Below are 15,465 nucleotides of genomic sequence, written 5' to 3'. Positions count from 1 at the left end.
AAAGACCAGACTACATATTTCATATTCAATTGTACCCAACCTTTATTCCTATGGGTCAGAATACAAGTTTTCATCAATAGCTATTGGTTAACTGCGAAAAAGATGTTCTTGGCCAATAAACAAACGTCAACAATCACGGGTACAATTTAATCTACTAAATTCACAAGATAAAAAACAGAAACCCATCCAGGTATTCAAAGTTGAATGTATATGAAATAATAAGTACTAGCCCATCATAGCAGTTCACTTTACAGCATGTCTTTTACATGAAAAATAATTATTCATGATTATGCTAATAATGGGGTATAAATATTCATGATTATGATAATAATAGAGTATTAAAAGGGAATTAACATCACTTGTTCAGTTATGGATAAAAGAAAAAATCCACCCTGATTATGAATTCTTATGAAATGAAAACTATAAAAACCACCTGGGTATTATAGCTAAGATTTCAAAAATCTTAAACATCGACATACAATAGTTATAATAAAAGCCCACCATATTTGAACAATATGAAACAATAGTCTCAATACCTATCATTGAAATATAGGTTTTGCATTTTATACAAAGCAAATATTAATATACTTCACAATTGACAGTTGCATTGTTTTATATTTCCAACTTTAAAAAAGAAGTTGTAGACATATTATCTTAATGATTTAACATGATTAGCATCATTAATGTTGCTTTTACATTTCATGAAACTTTGTTGGAAAGAACATTATATTATAAGTAGCTTTTGATAATATGTCCACTGATTAGTATTACTGATATAAAATCTATACTAGACTTGTGTTAACTTAGCATTAATGCATGCTGAGGAATAGTTATTTGGATACAATTGTTATGAATCCATTTAAAAAAAGATAATTATAATTTGTTACACTAATTGCACAATTGTAAAAACAACTAATGATCTGTTTATAAACTGAAAATTCTCACACCATAAAACTTGTATGAAATAGACAGGTACACCAGGTATCCCATACCACCACCTTGATCACATACAGGTGGATATTTTAATGTGTCCCATATCACCCGATTATATACAGGTGGACATTTGAATGTGTCCCATATCACCCGATTATATACAGGTGGACATTTGAATGTGTCCCATATCGCCCCGATCATATACAGGTGGCTCTTATCAATATCCACAGGTGTTCCATACCACCACCTTGATCACATACAGGTGGATATTTGAATGTGTCCCATATCACCCTGATCATATACAGGTGGTTATCAGTATTCACAGGTGTCCCATACAACCTGATCACACATACTTGACCTTATCAATATTCATCCCAAACATGTGTCTCTGGATTTTCAAATGTGTCTCATATCACCCTGATTATACATAGGTGGCTCTTTAAGATCCATACAACCAATTAACACATCATTTGAACATGAGGAATATAGACAATCTTCTATTTTAAATATAATAATATAATATTTTAAATTGGAAACATAAGAAATGCATAAAACAGGGAGTTCATATTTAAATGTCAGCACATAGTTCCACATCCTAAAGAGACCAATTCACACACTAATAACTAAATTCATTGATTTCAATTTGTTCTTTTATAACCTATGGTATAAAAAAGGTGCAGAGAGAACAGAGAAATTGTTTTTTCTATCAGAAAAAAATATATTAAGCCTTTTTATAAGTCAGTGATATGGTTATAATATATGATGGATAATGGTATTATATATACTATTTATTTTTAAGTGCATAGCTTTGAATTAAGCATATTATTGTTTAATTTCCTGAATCAAAGTATTAACATAAATCAAGGACTGAAATGTTGTAAACATTTGATGAAACGCAAAGTGGATACCAATGTTACTGACAAGTGAGGTAGACTATTTGTACCATGTAACATGCAAATTAGATTGGATCCGATTGGATATATAAAAGTTAACATTTGATTGGTTGAAAGTTTTTTTTCAAAATGGTTTCCGATTGAAAAGAAATGGAAGTTAATTTTATGATGTAGACGCAAAGTTAAAAGCTTTTAGGGACTCAAGAACCAAATCGAGAAATTTATGATTATTTTAACAAGAGATGACACTTGATAATTTATAGTTATTAACACATTTCATGAAACAGATTACAATACTGCTAAGATAATCTAAAAATACTGACATACCAACAGATAAGGCACAACAAAATGGCTACGTAAGAGACATTGTGAGCAGCAACTAATACAAAGTTATCCGTTGACTAATGTGAATGCTTAGTATAGCGCCCTCATATTTAAGTGTGTATACCGTAACAACACAGTCTGATGCATGATAATTAAGCCCCTTTCTAGACACGTCACATACAATTCTACGTCGCTATGTCACGGCAGTTGGATAATCATTTATTTAGCAAAATGTGCCTCAATTGTTTGTTTACAATAACAAATAAATCAAATGAGACAAATTTAGCAATTAAAAATCCTCATTTAAACAATGAGTAAATAAAATGATGTTTGATCATTAATATAATCTCTTTGATATGTTTATATTTTGACAATTTCAAAGCTGGAAAATATCCAAAAATGTTTTAAAAATGTATACAAGACAAACAACTATGCTATAGTACTTTTTTAGATGAAACTTAACAAATAAAAACAACACTTAGTATTTCCTAGAGTTTAGGTAATCACACAACTTTCTAAAAAGTCCCAAATAGTTGGTGCACCTACATGTCCATGTGTGACAACATTGTCTATACCAAATCCAATCAAGATTACATACAGTCTAAGACATGATTCTTCACAGTACAAATGATTTCTAGCATAGAGTCATTTTAAGTGTTGTTGTAAAGGTTTATATTTAAAAAAATATAAACCCGGAGCTAGCATTTAAGCTCAATCCAGCAGGCAGGAGTTTTTTTCCACAACCAAACATGACCTAGACTAGTTAAGCCTATCATCACTTGTGCTAGTGGCCTCACATTCGAAAAGAGAATTTCAGGAAAAGAAGGGTTTGTTCAAACCATTAAAAACCTCCCTTCCCCTGGGTACTGTCTTAAAACTCATGATGAATGGAAGTACACCAAATGTAAGGGACTAGATCTTGAAAAATTACAATCATTTTTAAAAGGCTAATTGGCTGACAACACTGTATATTGTGAAGACAAAATATTAGGAAAAAGATTTACATGGTTTAAATCCAACCCTGACGTGCATAAAAGGATATGTGTAGTTTGTGTGCATAGATGGTATTAACATCATATAATATTTTCCCCTTTTTTAAAAGTCTAAATGTCCGATCGCATGAGTAACCTTTAGGCAATACTGTACAAGCAAAATATGTAATGGATATAATATTAGGTACCGAATAAACACCAAACTATGTTCCTGTTCAAATCAGGATATCTAAGTAACATAAATTTATATTAGATTATGTTTTTAACAAAATAAACAAAATACAATGATTTATTATAATATCATAATAGAATAACTTATGCTGTTAAAAAAAATTGATTAGTACAAAAATGTAATTATGTCCAGCAGTTTCAAACACATAGTTACTTACAATATCAAATAAGCTCAAATGTCTGCATAAATATATTTTGTATTAATACTTTTTTTTAATATTAGAATTAGGATACAATGCCATGACTACCATATGCAATTTTAAAGAAATGATGTGTTTAATAGAATAAGATAATTCTAATTTTATGAATCATATCATTCATTTAAAACAACATCTTGCACAGACATGGACAGAAATTAAAATTATAGAAATATTTTGTGCTTTTTACCATGAAAATTAGTTATATATAATAAACAACCTAAAAACTAGAATATCAAAACCAATCTTCTATAAATTTAATTTTAAATATAATACGTAAAATAATAAACATAAAATTAAAAAATATTTAAATTTTATGTATAATATAGAATATAATAAACATAAAATTAACGCATTTCATAATTTTTTAAATTTCATATAATCAATTTTTCCAATTAAAAAATTACAATGTTTGAATAACAATGACATACTGAGATAACAATAAAATTCTTTGCAAGCGTTCACCCTATACAACAAACTATTTAACAATATCTACCATCAGAACAAGCAGCTAGAAGTATGTTTGAGAACATGAGTTTGTTATGAATTCACAAGATGCTAAATTCCATAGCCATATAAAAATTGCACTACGGTTAAATAACCATTGAAAAAAAAGTGGTACATAAACTCACTTCTTCAAATAAAAAATTCCACCTCATAATGTAATGTGAAAAAATTGTGATATAGTTATTTTTCTTTATTTGTTTTCAAACTTTTTTTTCTGGTTAAATTTGTTTGTAATTGTTTAACCTTTAACTTTTCTCCAAACCATGACGATAACGTCACTCGTCAAACCTTTACAAAATACCTTTCTAATCAATTTTCTTGTTTATACTATTTTATTTTCATTATTCATGGTCGGACAAAATTTTCAAAAACTGTACAATTACACAGTTTAAAGATTCAAAATATCTCTTAAAAATGTTAAATGTGAACATTTTTTACATCCTGGTCTCTACTAGAGACTCCCTAAGCTTGGGAAAAACAGGATTAAAATATCCTTCCGAAGTGAATAGGACGCACCAATTCTTGTCCATTCTGTCTATTTGTTGGGCATGCTCGGTGAACCAGAACGATGAAAGTGAATATGCTGCCATTTAGAGTCCTTTCGTTGGTAAACCCTGGTTTCTTCGGACTGTGTTGAAACAGGTAGACCAGCACTAAAAGTATAAACAATCAATATATTGACGATATGTAAATTAATTAATGACAATGTCAGGAAAATATTTTTAGAATATACTTTTTTTCTCCTCATTATGCAATGCATGAATAAGCAATTTAAAGCATATACAGCGCTTAGAGGTTTCACAACATTAGGTGCTATATTAATCCAGGATATTATTATTATTATTTCTATCAATTTGATATGGTATACACATTGAATAACGAATGACCGAAGTAAATAAGACAATTTGAGAGCAACGTACCTGTTAATGTGTTGTGTAAGTCTAACATAAGCAATGACAGCGGTATCATCTCCAATAAGGTGAACATATGGATTCACAATTGTAAAACGGGCTTTGTTATTTCTTGCTACTGAATAAAAAAATAAATATTGATGAGAACAATTCGGTGTTAGAACGCCATTTAACCGATTACTGCTGTGCAACTTTTGGCTGCAACGCAAAATAACGGTTACTGTATTTGATTGACAGTCGCTGACCTTGAGTCAACTACACTGCAGTAACGTTCGAATTGACCACCAGTGCCCATTGCATTTTAGGTACTGTTTCTGTCGATGACCACCCACTTATTTAAATTAAATGGTAATTTAGAGAGCAAATATTAAAATTATACTATTAATTAATTTATTTATTTTGAAAAAAAAAAAAACGGTTTATTTGGCGCTATGCAGCAGAACCAGACCTTTTAATGTTACTGCAACATTTGTATTCCAATGCAAACTGTCTTGGAATACAATTTTCTCAAAAGTAATCAGAATTAATCAAAATATCTAAAAACTAAAGAATAAAAAACTTAAAATGATTACAAACCATTGTCAAAGTAGAATTTATGGAAATCCATTCCATGAATCAAGTTCCCAAATGCCTCTGGCTCAAAGCAGGTCAAATGAGGGTCACAAATTTTGCTACAAAACAAAACATATAAAATCAGTAGACCCATTTTCCTAAATGAGCAAATGTTGATTTAAATTATTTAAAGATTCATGTCGTAACCATGAGCTTTAGGATTTATGAAGGTAAATATTTAGTGAGTGGGTTATTACCACTGTTCATAGCTAGCACGGTTGACCTTACTTAAGGTCACTAAGGTCATACTAAGGTCATACTTACGTGTAAGTTTCATAATCCCCTTTTTGGATTGCTTCTAAAATTTGTTCAGTAAGCTTAATAATTTCTTGTTTGCGTGCTAAAAATTAAACAAAAAACATTAAAATAAACCATTCGATTAGAAATATACTGTAGCCCCATCATTTTCTGTGACCCTAATGAACAACTCAACTCAGAATTCAGTCAGTATACAACTTAAATTATTTCTAATTAAAGAAAGTCTTGTCTTAGGCAATCCAGCTGTAATATTTTTATCTTTTTAGGATTCTGCCTTCGTCCATTATTTTACATCTCAATTTGTTTTGTATTTTTTATTACTATTTGTCTTATGGGCATTTTTGGAGAATAATGGACAGTGACGTAACGGCTGTGAGCGCTCACAGCTTAACCCAGGGGCTCCGGAGCTTATATGGGCCCCTGAGCAGTGCCCAGAGGAAAAAAAACAGGCATTAAAATATCTCGAAAAAGGCTAAAAACGCCAGAGGCCTCCAATGTTGGAGTGCCACTTGGTTTAACAAGGCCTCAGGCCTTTGTGTACACCACTGATAATGGAGCCTAGAAAGTGTTTACTAATCGTCGTCGTCATTGTCGTTATTTCAGAATTGAATGGTTCAAACCTCTAACATCATCATCTTCAATAGTGCTACCATCGGACGACTCTTTAATCGTACCATCTTCTTTCTTTGATGAACGTCCAGCTAGTAAAATAAAAAAACATTTTGTTTTATAAATGCTAGAAATGTTGATGAAAAATTTGGATAAGAATTTTTAAAGGACAGTTGAACTATTCTCATATTATCAAATTTCTTCAGTTTTGTCTTAAATTCCAGAGTAAAACAATTGGAAGGAAAATTATTTGAGAAACACTACTTTGTGAATAACATTGAAATATTGATATTGGTAAATTTAGATCGAATACTAAATGCTGCTGCAATATTGTGTTGAAATAAAGGTTTGAAGTACAGCAAAGCCTCTGTTCAATTTCAATAACCCGACTGCACTTTTATACTTACCATCTATTTCCCCTAAAAATAGAAAAATAATGTTAATGCCCACACAAAACTGTTAGTTTTAAGACTACTTGATAAAAAGATGAAAACATAAAAAGAGAAATTCCTTGTAGAAAAGCATGTAGAATTGGCAAAGCTGCAAGAATTAACACTGAATGTAAGGCTATTCTAATACTACCAGTGAAAAGTGCTACTATCCTTATCAATTGAGATACTGTACGTTTCAAATTTGTCATATTGTTTTATTTCAACAAACTTTTTGAGGGTAGTTAATCATGTTCCTAAAACTACTAAAATAAGAACATTAATGTTATAAATATGATATATGTGATAAAAATACATGTACTGGCTTAATGTCATACAACATTTTCCATTACATTACCCAGCTGTACGCATCATATTAACAAAAACGCAAACAAATCTAAATTATCCACTGCAAACCTGGTGAGTAAAATGTTTACCTTGCGCTGCTAAATGGGTAAAAGCGCGTAATACTTCAGGATCTGCGACACCGACTGGCAGCGCCGTCTTTGATGACGGCTTTTTGGCCTGAGAATTTTGTTGTTCTTGAGGTTTTGCTTTTGACAAAAACATTCAAAATGTTGGTAGGTCAAAAATGAGATAAATATTTACATACATTAGTGACTATTTCTAACTATTAATTTAATTATTTATTTTAACCTTCATTTATAACATTGAATAGAGCACCTAGACTAGATCTTAAAACTGTACTTCTGCACCAAGGAATATGTAGATACAGTCATACTATTAAAACAACTATAAATATCTTTATGAGATGGTGTTTATCATCTGATATATCATGCCATATAAATGATGATGTTTCTGCTGTATTCATTTATTCATAATTGTATATAACTCAGACCCTTAAAATTAGGTGTTCACAGCAAATCTAGCTAGCACGGTTTACCTTGGGCTGCTAAATTAAGAGCACGTAGCACTTGTGGGTCGGGGATAGCCATAGCGACCGAGTTCTTCGGTGGCTTCTGAGAAGTTTGTTCTACCTGAGGTTTAGCTTTTGACAGAAATAACAGAAATACCAAAAAAGGGTTTACACAATTTAAAACAGTATACTCTGAACATGTTGCTGGAAACATTTAATAGAAACATTTATTCAGCAACATAAAGTTTGACACACTACGCATTATTGGAACGTTGAGCACAACAATACTTTGTATTCTAATACTACTTGGTTAGGATGACATCATACACTTGGTAAACCTGCCCACCAGAAGCAAGTATTTACCAAAAAAAAAAAAGAAAAAAAAACAATTACAAAATAAAGATTAGTAAATAAATCCCCAAAAAAAGATCCAGGGAAGTTGTTTTCTAAAATAAAGAGAAAACACAAAAGCTGGGATAAACATTAACTGTATGGACAGAACAGTCTGAGACTGTTGCGACAAGAACCTCTCCTTTTTAATTTTTAATTGAAATAATTTGCTATACTATGACTAAAACAATAAAAAAAAGCATCTTAAATAAAAAAAAACAACATTTAAATCAAAATAAAAGCATTGCGTATAATATCTTTAAGTATAGAAAAAACAGTAACAACACAGATTAACATTCAAACTGAAATCAAATATAAACTTACTGGATACTTTTTTGGCTGAATTCAGAAAAATTTAAATGATATGCCAAAAAAAATAAAAAATTATTTGTAAAACTGTTTTATGAATATGCAAAACATAGTTTATAATGGCAAGCAAATAAATAAATATTTCATGCAACTTATGCAGTTATATCTGAAGATTCAACAACTAAACATACAGTGTTTAAGATTTATAAAATATATACACCTTTGCTTAATTCTTTTTTTAATAGGCAGTTCAATGAAAAGGAATTTTTAAAACTAACTTATGCAAATTAATTAATTGTGGAGGTTACAATCGCTCCTGTATGCAAATCAGATTGCGCCCTTTGGATTAAAGATGTTGATTAACATACTTTATTTATTCACAATTAATTCTGATTATTATAAATGAACTGTTATTGAAACATTTTGTATTGATTCTAAATTTATTTTAAAAATAGCAAAGATATTTTTAGAATGTTTAAAGGATGATTGGGTTACTTTTATAAAAAACTATACATTGGTTCTCTGGTTGTTTAATGTGCTGAAATTTTGACGTATATTTCAAAATATTCTTAAAAATAAAACATTTAAGAATTTATATTTAAATTACGCTACAATCACATGGGTTTTTGTTGGCAATATATATAATAGTAAATATATTATATAATAAAATAATAGTTTAATTACAATAAATAAGTTAACAAGAGGATATTACGGCAAACAGGAATAATTGTTACATAAGAACTGTTAGGAAGTAAAAAATCAATGAAAAGTATAACCAATCAGAATAAAAGAGGAGAGAAGGAGTTTGATAGACTGATTGCAAAAGACAAGACGGGACATTGTACACATGTATACCTTGTTCTGCAAGGACCGATGACACCAAAGATAGCGATTGAGATCGCGTTGCTTTCGGCGCCGTTGACGACCCATTCGATCCTGATTACAAAAATTATCAATAATAATTTAAATCGTTTCTTCTCATTATCAAAATTAATAATTTATGTGGTGATGAAAACTAAAATGTTGGTGTATACTAGCTAGTATGTTTCTTATTTAATCTGCCTAATGTTAAAGTTAAATATAAAATGTATTAAAACATAAAACTAAGCTGCCACCTAGTATAAATCAATGCTCAACAAAACCAAAAAAAGTTAAAGTTAAATATAAAATGTATTAAAACATAAAACTAAGCTGCCACCTAGTATAAATCAATGCTCAACAAAACCAAAAAAAGTTAAAGTTAAATATAAAATGTATTAAAACATAAAACTAAGCTGCCACCTAGTATAAATCAATGCTCAACAAAACCAAAAAAACAGTACTTGAAACCACAGCACCTTCACTTACATTCAGAAAATTAAAATATAGTATTAGCAATATTTAGAATAAAAGACTTAAAAAGGGTTCATTTAATTAGAATATAATGAATTACAATGAAGGTATCAGTGGAAACTTCAAAATAATAACAATAAATTAAAAATCAATCAATCAATAAATAAATCAATAAATAAATTAATCTATCAATGAATTAATCAATCAATAAATCAATAAATTAATCAATAAATTAATCTATCAATGAATTAATCAATCACTAAATCAATTAATCCATAAATTAACCAATCAATTAACCAATCAAAAAATCAATCAATCAATAAATCAATAATTACATCAATAAATTGATCAATCAGTTATTAATCAATCAGTCTAAACTAAAGCACTTCAAAACAATTCCTAAACTTTCATAAATTTGTAGATAGGTATAGAATAACACTGCTGATATGATGAATTTGACACAATCACTTTGGTACGAGAATAATGTTATACAGATCAACTATTATACAAAGTATTATATTAATTTAGGAAATGTGAACTAAAAGATTGTTTTTGTGAAAAATCGTATTGCAAACAAAGTGCTTTGTAACTATAGGTACTAATTAAACAATCCATGCAGGCAATTACTATTATATGTTGGATATTTATTATCTAAAAATGTCAAATTAGAACTCAAGTTTCTCAGTAAGTAGTATTTTAACTGAAAGTTTAAAAGATTAAAAACAATTTTTAGAAAACTAACTGCAAAACCACAAACCTTTGACAACTGGTATACATGCAACTTATTTAATGTCAACTTTAATTTGTAAACATTAAAAATAAGAATTTTTTAAAATTTAACATACAGTAGTGACCAGCTTGTTGGTGAGATGTCTACTCAGACATAAATTGTACTTTACAACCGAGTACATTTGAGAACAATTGCTATAAGTAAGTCATTCTTGGGTGGGTTTAAATCTAGGCCTATAGTCATCAGTGCATTTGGTGGTATGAATGTGAACATGACCAGCTGGAGTGATGGGTTCAGTGGCGTAAAACAGGGGAATAGTCCCCCTGGTTTAGCACTCCTAAGGAGACCTCCAACGCTGAGTAGTTTCATTGGGGCTGATCATGTACAAGTTACATAAGAGTAGAGAAAAACATCTGACCAATTAACTTAGTTTCCTGATGCATAAAATAAAATTTGCATAATGTAACAGATGTCAAAAGTTTTATTTAAATAATAATAAAACGCATGCATCTTTTAGGAATTTCCTAACCTGACTTAGCTTGAACAGCACCTGGACAATTTAAATAAGAAAGAAAAAATCAGAAAAAAAAATCACAAACAAATGCATAGGGTCACCTGACTAGGAACTACACAAATGTGTTTTCTCTAAAGCTTGGTTGCCACTACTGTAGGACGCAAGGATATAAGCATAACGCAAGTAATTTGATCAATTGCATTGTGATTGGTCAAATTACTTGCATTGGACTTAGTCCTAGCATCCAAGTGGGAACCGAGCTTAAACAATCATTTGGGAAATATACAAATACATCAATAGGAGGAGGACAGGAAAAAAACTACTATTGAATAAATTGAGTAAAAGGTTCTATATACAATTGTGCAAAAGGAAAGTACACAAAGAACTAGCTTATTATGTAATAATACAATCTAAATATATGTAAATATATAGCATTGTTTGTAATAAGAGCCTATGATTATTAGGAAGAGGAAATACTACATTTCGACATTCAGACCTTTTGAATTTAGGGCTCCAGCTGATAAAAATGAAGAAAGAAAAATTGTAACAGCATTGGTTTTGTAATATAAATAGTATTCTTGGCGGTTATGCTAATTCCAACAGGAAAAGGTAAATAAAACGAGCATAATTAGTCACATTTATTTGTTGATTTATTGATAAAAGATCCATATTGGGTAATAATAGGACTTCCGTCATTTTATGTACAGTATCATTTATTTTCTATTTGAAACTAGATAGCTAACTGTCAGTAAATATAGTAATAAATGAAAAATTGTTGCATGTTTCTAGTCAACTAATCTAAACTATGGTGCAACTAATAATGGATTGATTTTATTTAATATGATGGCGATCATGATGGTGATGATGATGATGATGATTATCATGATGATGATAGTGATCAAGATGATCATGATGACGATGGTAATCATGATGATGGTGATCATGATGATGGTGATCATGATTAATGTGATCATGATGATGGTGATGATCATGATTATGATGGTAATCATGATGATGATGGTGATCATGATGATGATGGTGATCATGATGATGGTGATCATGATGATGACACTGATCTAATTTCTATAGCAAATAATATTTAGCAGAAATAAAAAACAAACACCAGAATATATATCTATACAAAACAAGCACATATAGTAGAAACTGTAGGTAAAATCTAAAATGTATGTAAATTATAAAAAGTACATATTGTATGACATTTGGTCTTGGAAGAGTTTACAAAAGAAAGGCTCAATACTTGCAAAGTATAATATTGGAAAAACAAAACTGCTTTTAGGGCTTGCAAGAATTTACTCAAAAAGTTGTTTTAAAACAGCAAAATGATATGACGAGGTTTGTATGTTTATACTATGGTTTAAATATTGGAAAACAACATTGAAGAATGTTAAAAAGGTATTGATAAAGGAAAGAAAAATGTGTAGAAGTACAACTACTATAATGTACATCTCTACAAACATGAACATATACACAAACATAATAATTGCATATGATTTATGTTACTTATGTATATTACATACATATCTATAATGAAATATAAACCTAATACTAGGCTAGGCTCAAAGGTATAGTAAATAGAACTGTAAATGATATACAAAGAATAATATATAAAATATCATAGTATTGTTTTCCAGTTTTCCAGCTCAACAACTTTTAAAAATATATATTATGACTATTGATTTTGTTGGTCCAAATAACCAAAAGGAAATAAATATACAACTATTCTACGCAGAAAATGACAAAAAAATAAAAATAAACTTTAGAATAGAATTTATTAGTTGTTATCGTGTGCTTTGAGCCCAGCCTAATATACCTATATTCACATAGGTCATGTCATAGGTCATCAAGTTTGCTACTAAACAAGGTCAATCAATAGGTTTTTGCAAGATCACTGGAAATGCATATTTCTCATGTTTTCATTGGGAAGTGCACAGATAGAAAAATAAACAATTCTAATTATATGTAAAAAATGACTATTAACATACCAAAGATACCATATCAATAATTATATAAATTTTATCATTAAAAGAAAATAAACTGTTGAGAAGAATGTATTTTCTATTAAAATGAAATCACTTTCCAAATCATAGAATTAATTGAATCCAATATTTTAATTAGAAAATAAAAATAAGTCAACAGTTTATTTTCAACGTAGGGTTGCTAAGATAGAAGAGCTGCTATAGAGTCTTTATGATGTAAATGATAAAGCTAAAATGGAGAAACTAAAAGCAAGGTGGCATTTCAAGCAGATGTTTTAATGCTAAATAATAATAAGAAGCTGAAACAAACCCATGTGAACAATATCATTTGAAACATATAGATGCTACACCTGGTACTGTATGCTAATTATCAATCAACAATATTGATTTTGAAGCACTGTTTGTTAATGAAAAATAATTCAGCACGAGACTACTACCACCAATATTATGTAAAGATTAGTTCTCACTTGGACGCAACATGACGACGTGGGTGCAACTCAAGTGAGTTGGCCAAACGCTAGAGACAGTTCAGGTGATCCATCGCATCATTATTGGTCAAATTACTTACGGTGTATTTACATCCTTGCGTTGTGTGAACCAGCGTAAGGGAGGATAGAGGGCAGTACATAGTGTTGATTTTTTCAATACTGTGTAATAATCTCCTTCGCATGGGAAATAAATATGGGAATTTCCCATTGGTTATTAATATGGGAATTTCTCATTGGTTATTAATATGGGAATTTCTCATTGGTTATTAATATGGGCATTTCTCATTGGTTATTAATATGGGAATTTCTCATTGGTTATTAATATGGGCATTTCTCATTGGTTATTACAGTAACAGCAAGTACCGGTATTAGCATCCAATGTACCAAACAATGTTGTCTAAGTGACAATGAGATAACCAAGACCAAAATAGCAAAACATGTGAAAGAAAAATAAAGAAATTAAATCAGTCGATGAAAAAACAAAATACCTTGGCTCTGACTCTTCTCCCGGAAAGCTGTGAAAAAATGAGTGAATGTTTCGACAAACATGAAAACGAATGAATCAGGCAAGTAGTCATAACAAAGCAAACGTGTATACATACAGTGCCATTTATCAGTAAGGTCTGTCTATAAGCTTGATCAAAGTTATTTTAATATTGTTACTATTATTACAACACCATGTTTAAATAGTCTTATTTGTCTAAATCAGTACATTTCATTTTCATGAAAATTCTATTCCAAAAATATTTGTTGGTATGTGTAAAAAAACGGATCCTTAAAATGTTTAAATAATTAATATTTAGCGTTAGCTTGATTCCCACTTGGACGGAATGCAAGGACGTAAGCCCACTGTAAGTAAGTTGACCAATCACAACATGGGTTATCTTAAATGTCATTGCATCCAAATTGGAACCAAGCTTTAGGCGTGTGTACAGAAACAATAAGTATGATAAATCATTATTTAGAATGTTTAAATTTAGGAGAAATAAGAAAAAAAGGAAATGTACTTTTTTGTTGACAACATGGTATTGTAACAAAAGAACAATGTTACACCTACTAGATATATATGTATACAGTATATTATAAGATATATACAAAATTAAAAATGTTTAAAACATTGAAATTAAGACACATTCAATTAAATGTGCAATTTAACTAAGAACACATTACACAATTATTTTATAAATTCTATTATGTAAGACTATTTTAATACAAATATTATTCTTGACAAAAATGACTATTTTTAGCCATTTGGAATTACTATTAAATATATACTGTATTGTATTTAAAAAAAAATTATAATAAAAATAAAAGTATAAACAAATAGATGGCATAGAAAAATGCAGAAATTTAATTGAAATTTTTAAAAACCGCATTAAACAATAAAAGAATATTGCAGTTTTAGATGGCAAAAAATAATGTGCATAATTAAAGTTCAATTTTGTTCTATATTTAGTTCAAATGCGATTCTAAATTATATAAATCAAGACAAATTTAAAAATTCTGCAATAAAAACCATTCATAAAGCTCTGTTTACACTATCAAACTAGTTTGACAAAAAAGTGTGATGTACCCAAATATGGTAGTAATATGCTAAAATATGGTAGTGATATGATATCATCATGTACATATATGGGCACATCACATTTTTTTGCCGCATAAAGTTTGATAGTGTAGACAGAGCTTATTATAGGCTGTAAAATATGAAGATATGATGTTATATATTGAAAATAAAAATATAAAAAAAACACAAACTATTTACCACAAGAAAAGGTGCAAAAATTATAAGTTGTGTAAACAAAGATAATATATTGGATCAAAACCTAAATGTTGGGATACTGGGAACATACCAGGTTACCATGGTTACTATAAACATGTTAAAAGTGTATGAAACCTTAATTGAATTTTATCTATAAAAAAAATCTGTACTTTT

The 15,465-nt window shown here is 29.5% G+C and overlaps 1 protein-coding gene across 9 annotated transcripts in view; it reads right to left on the bottom strand.

Annotated features, from left to right (window-relative positions):
* Nucleotides 1–17: 17 nt before the first annotated feature.
* The window catches only part of LOC140051112 (calcium/calmodulin-dependent protein kinase type II subunit delta-like), a 117,859-nt gene continuing 102,411 nt past the window's right edge, over nucleotides 18–15,465 (bottom strand). Inside the window, exons 12-20 of one of the 9 annotated variants that reach the window (XM_072096222.1) lie at nucleotides 14,021–14,047; nucleotides 11,544–11,564; nucleotides 9,327–9,407; nucleotides 8,487–8,501; nucleotides 6,479–6,559; nucleotides 5,865–5,940; nucleotides 5,565–5,659; nucleotides 4,998–5,106; nucleotides 18–4,730 (exon numbers count right to left, since the gene is read on the bottom strand). In XM_072096222.1, the coding sequence (XP_071952323.1) occupies nucleotides 4,613–4,730; nucleotides 4,998–5,106; nucleotides 5,565–5,659; nucleotides 5,865–5,940; nucleotides 6,479–6,559; nucleotides 8,487–8,501; nucleotides 9,327–9,407; nucleotides 11,544–11,564; nucleotides 14,021–14,047 (623 nt within the window). In that variant the 3' untranslated portion in view covers nucleotides 18–4,612. Of the gene's footprint in view, nucleotides 4,731–4,997; nucleotides 5,107–5,564; nucleotides 5,660–5,864; nucleotides 5,941–6,478; nucleotides 6,560–7,332; nucleotides 7,450–7,799; nucleotides 7,905–8,486; nucleotides 8,502–9,326; nucleotides 9,408–11,062; nucleotides 11,084–11,543; nucleotides 11,565–14,020; nucleotides 14,050–15,465 lie in introns of all 9 variants that reach the window. The other 8 variants (XM_072096224.1, XM_072096225.1, XM_072096220.1 and 5 more) reach the window with 8 other exon arrangements.

This window comes from Antedon mediterranea, chromosome 6, assembly GCF_964355755.1.
Source record: "Antedon mediterranea chromosome 6, ecAntMedi1.1, whole genome shotgun sequence".
NCBI lineage: Eukaryota > Metazoa > Echinodermata > Crinoidea > Comatulida > Antedonidae > Antedon > Antedon mediterranea.
Note: the sequence above shows the minus strand (reverse complement) of the source record. Positions and strands in the feature narration are given on the sequence as shown.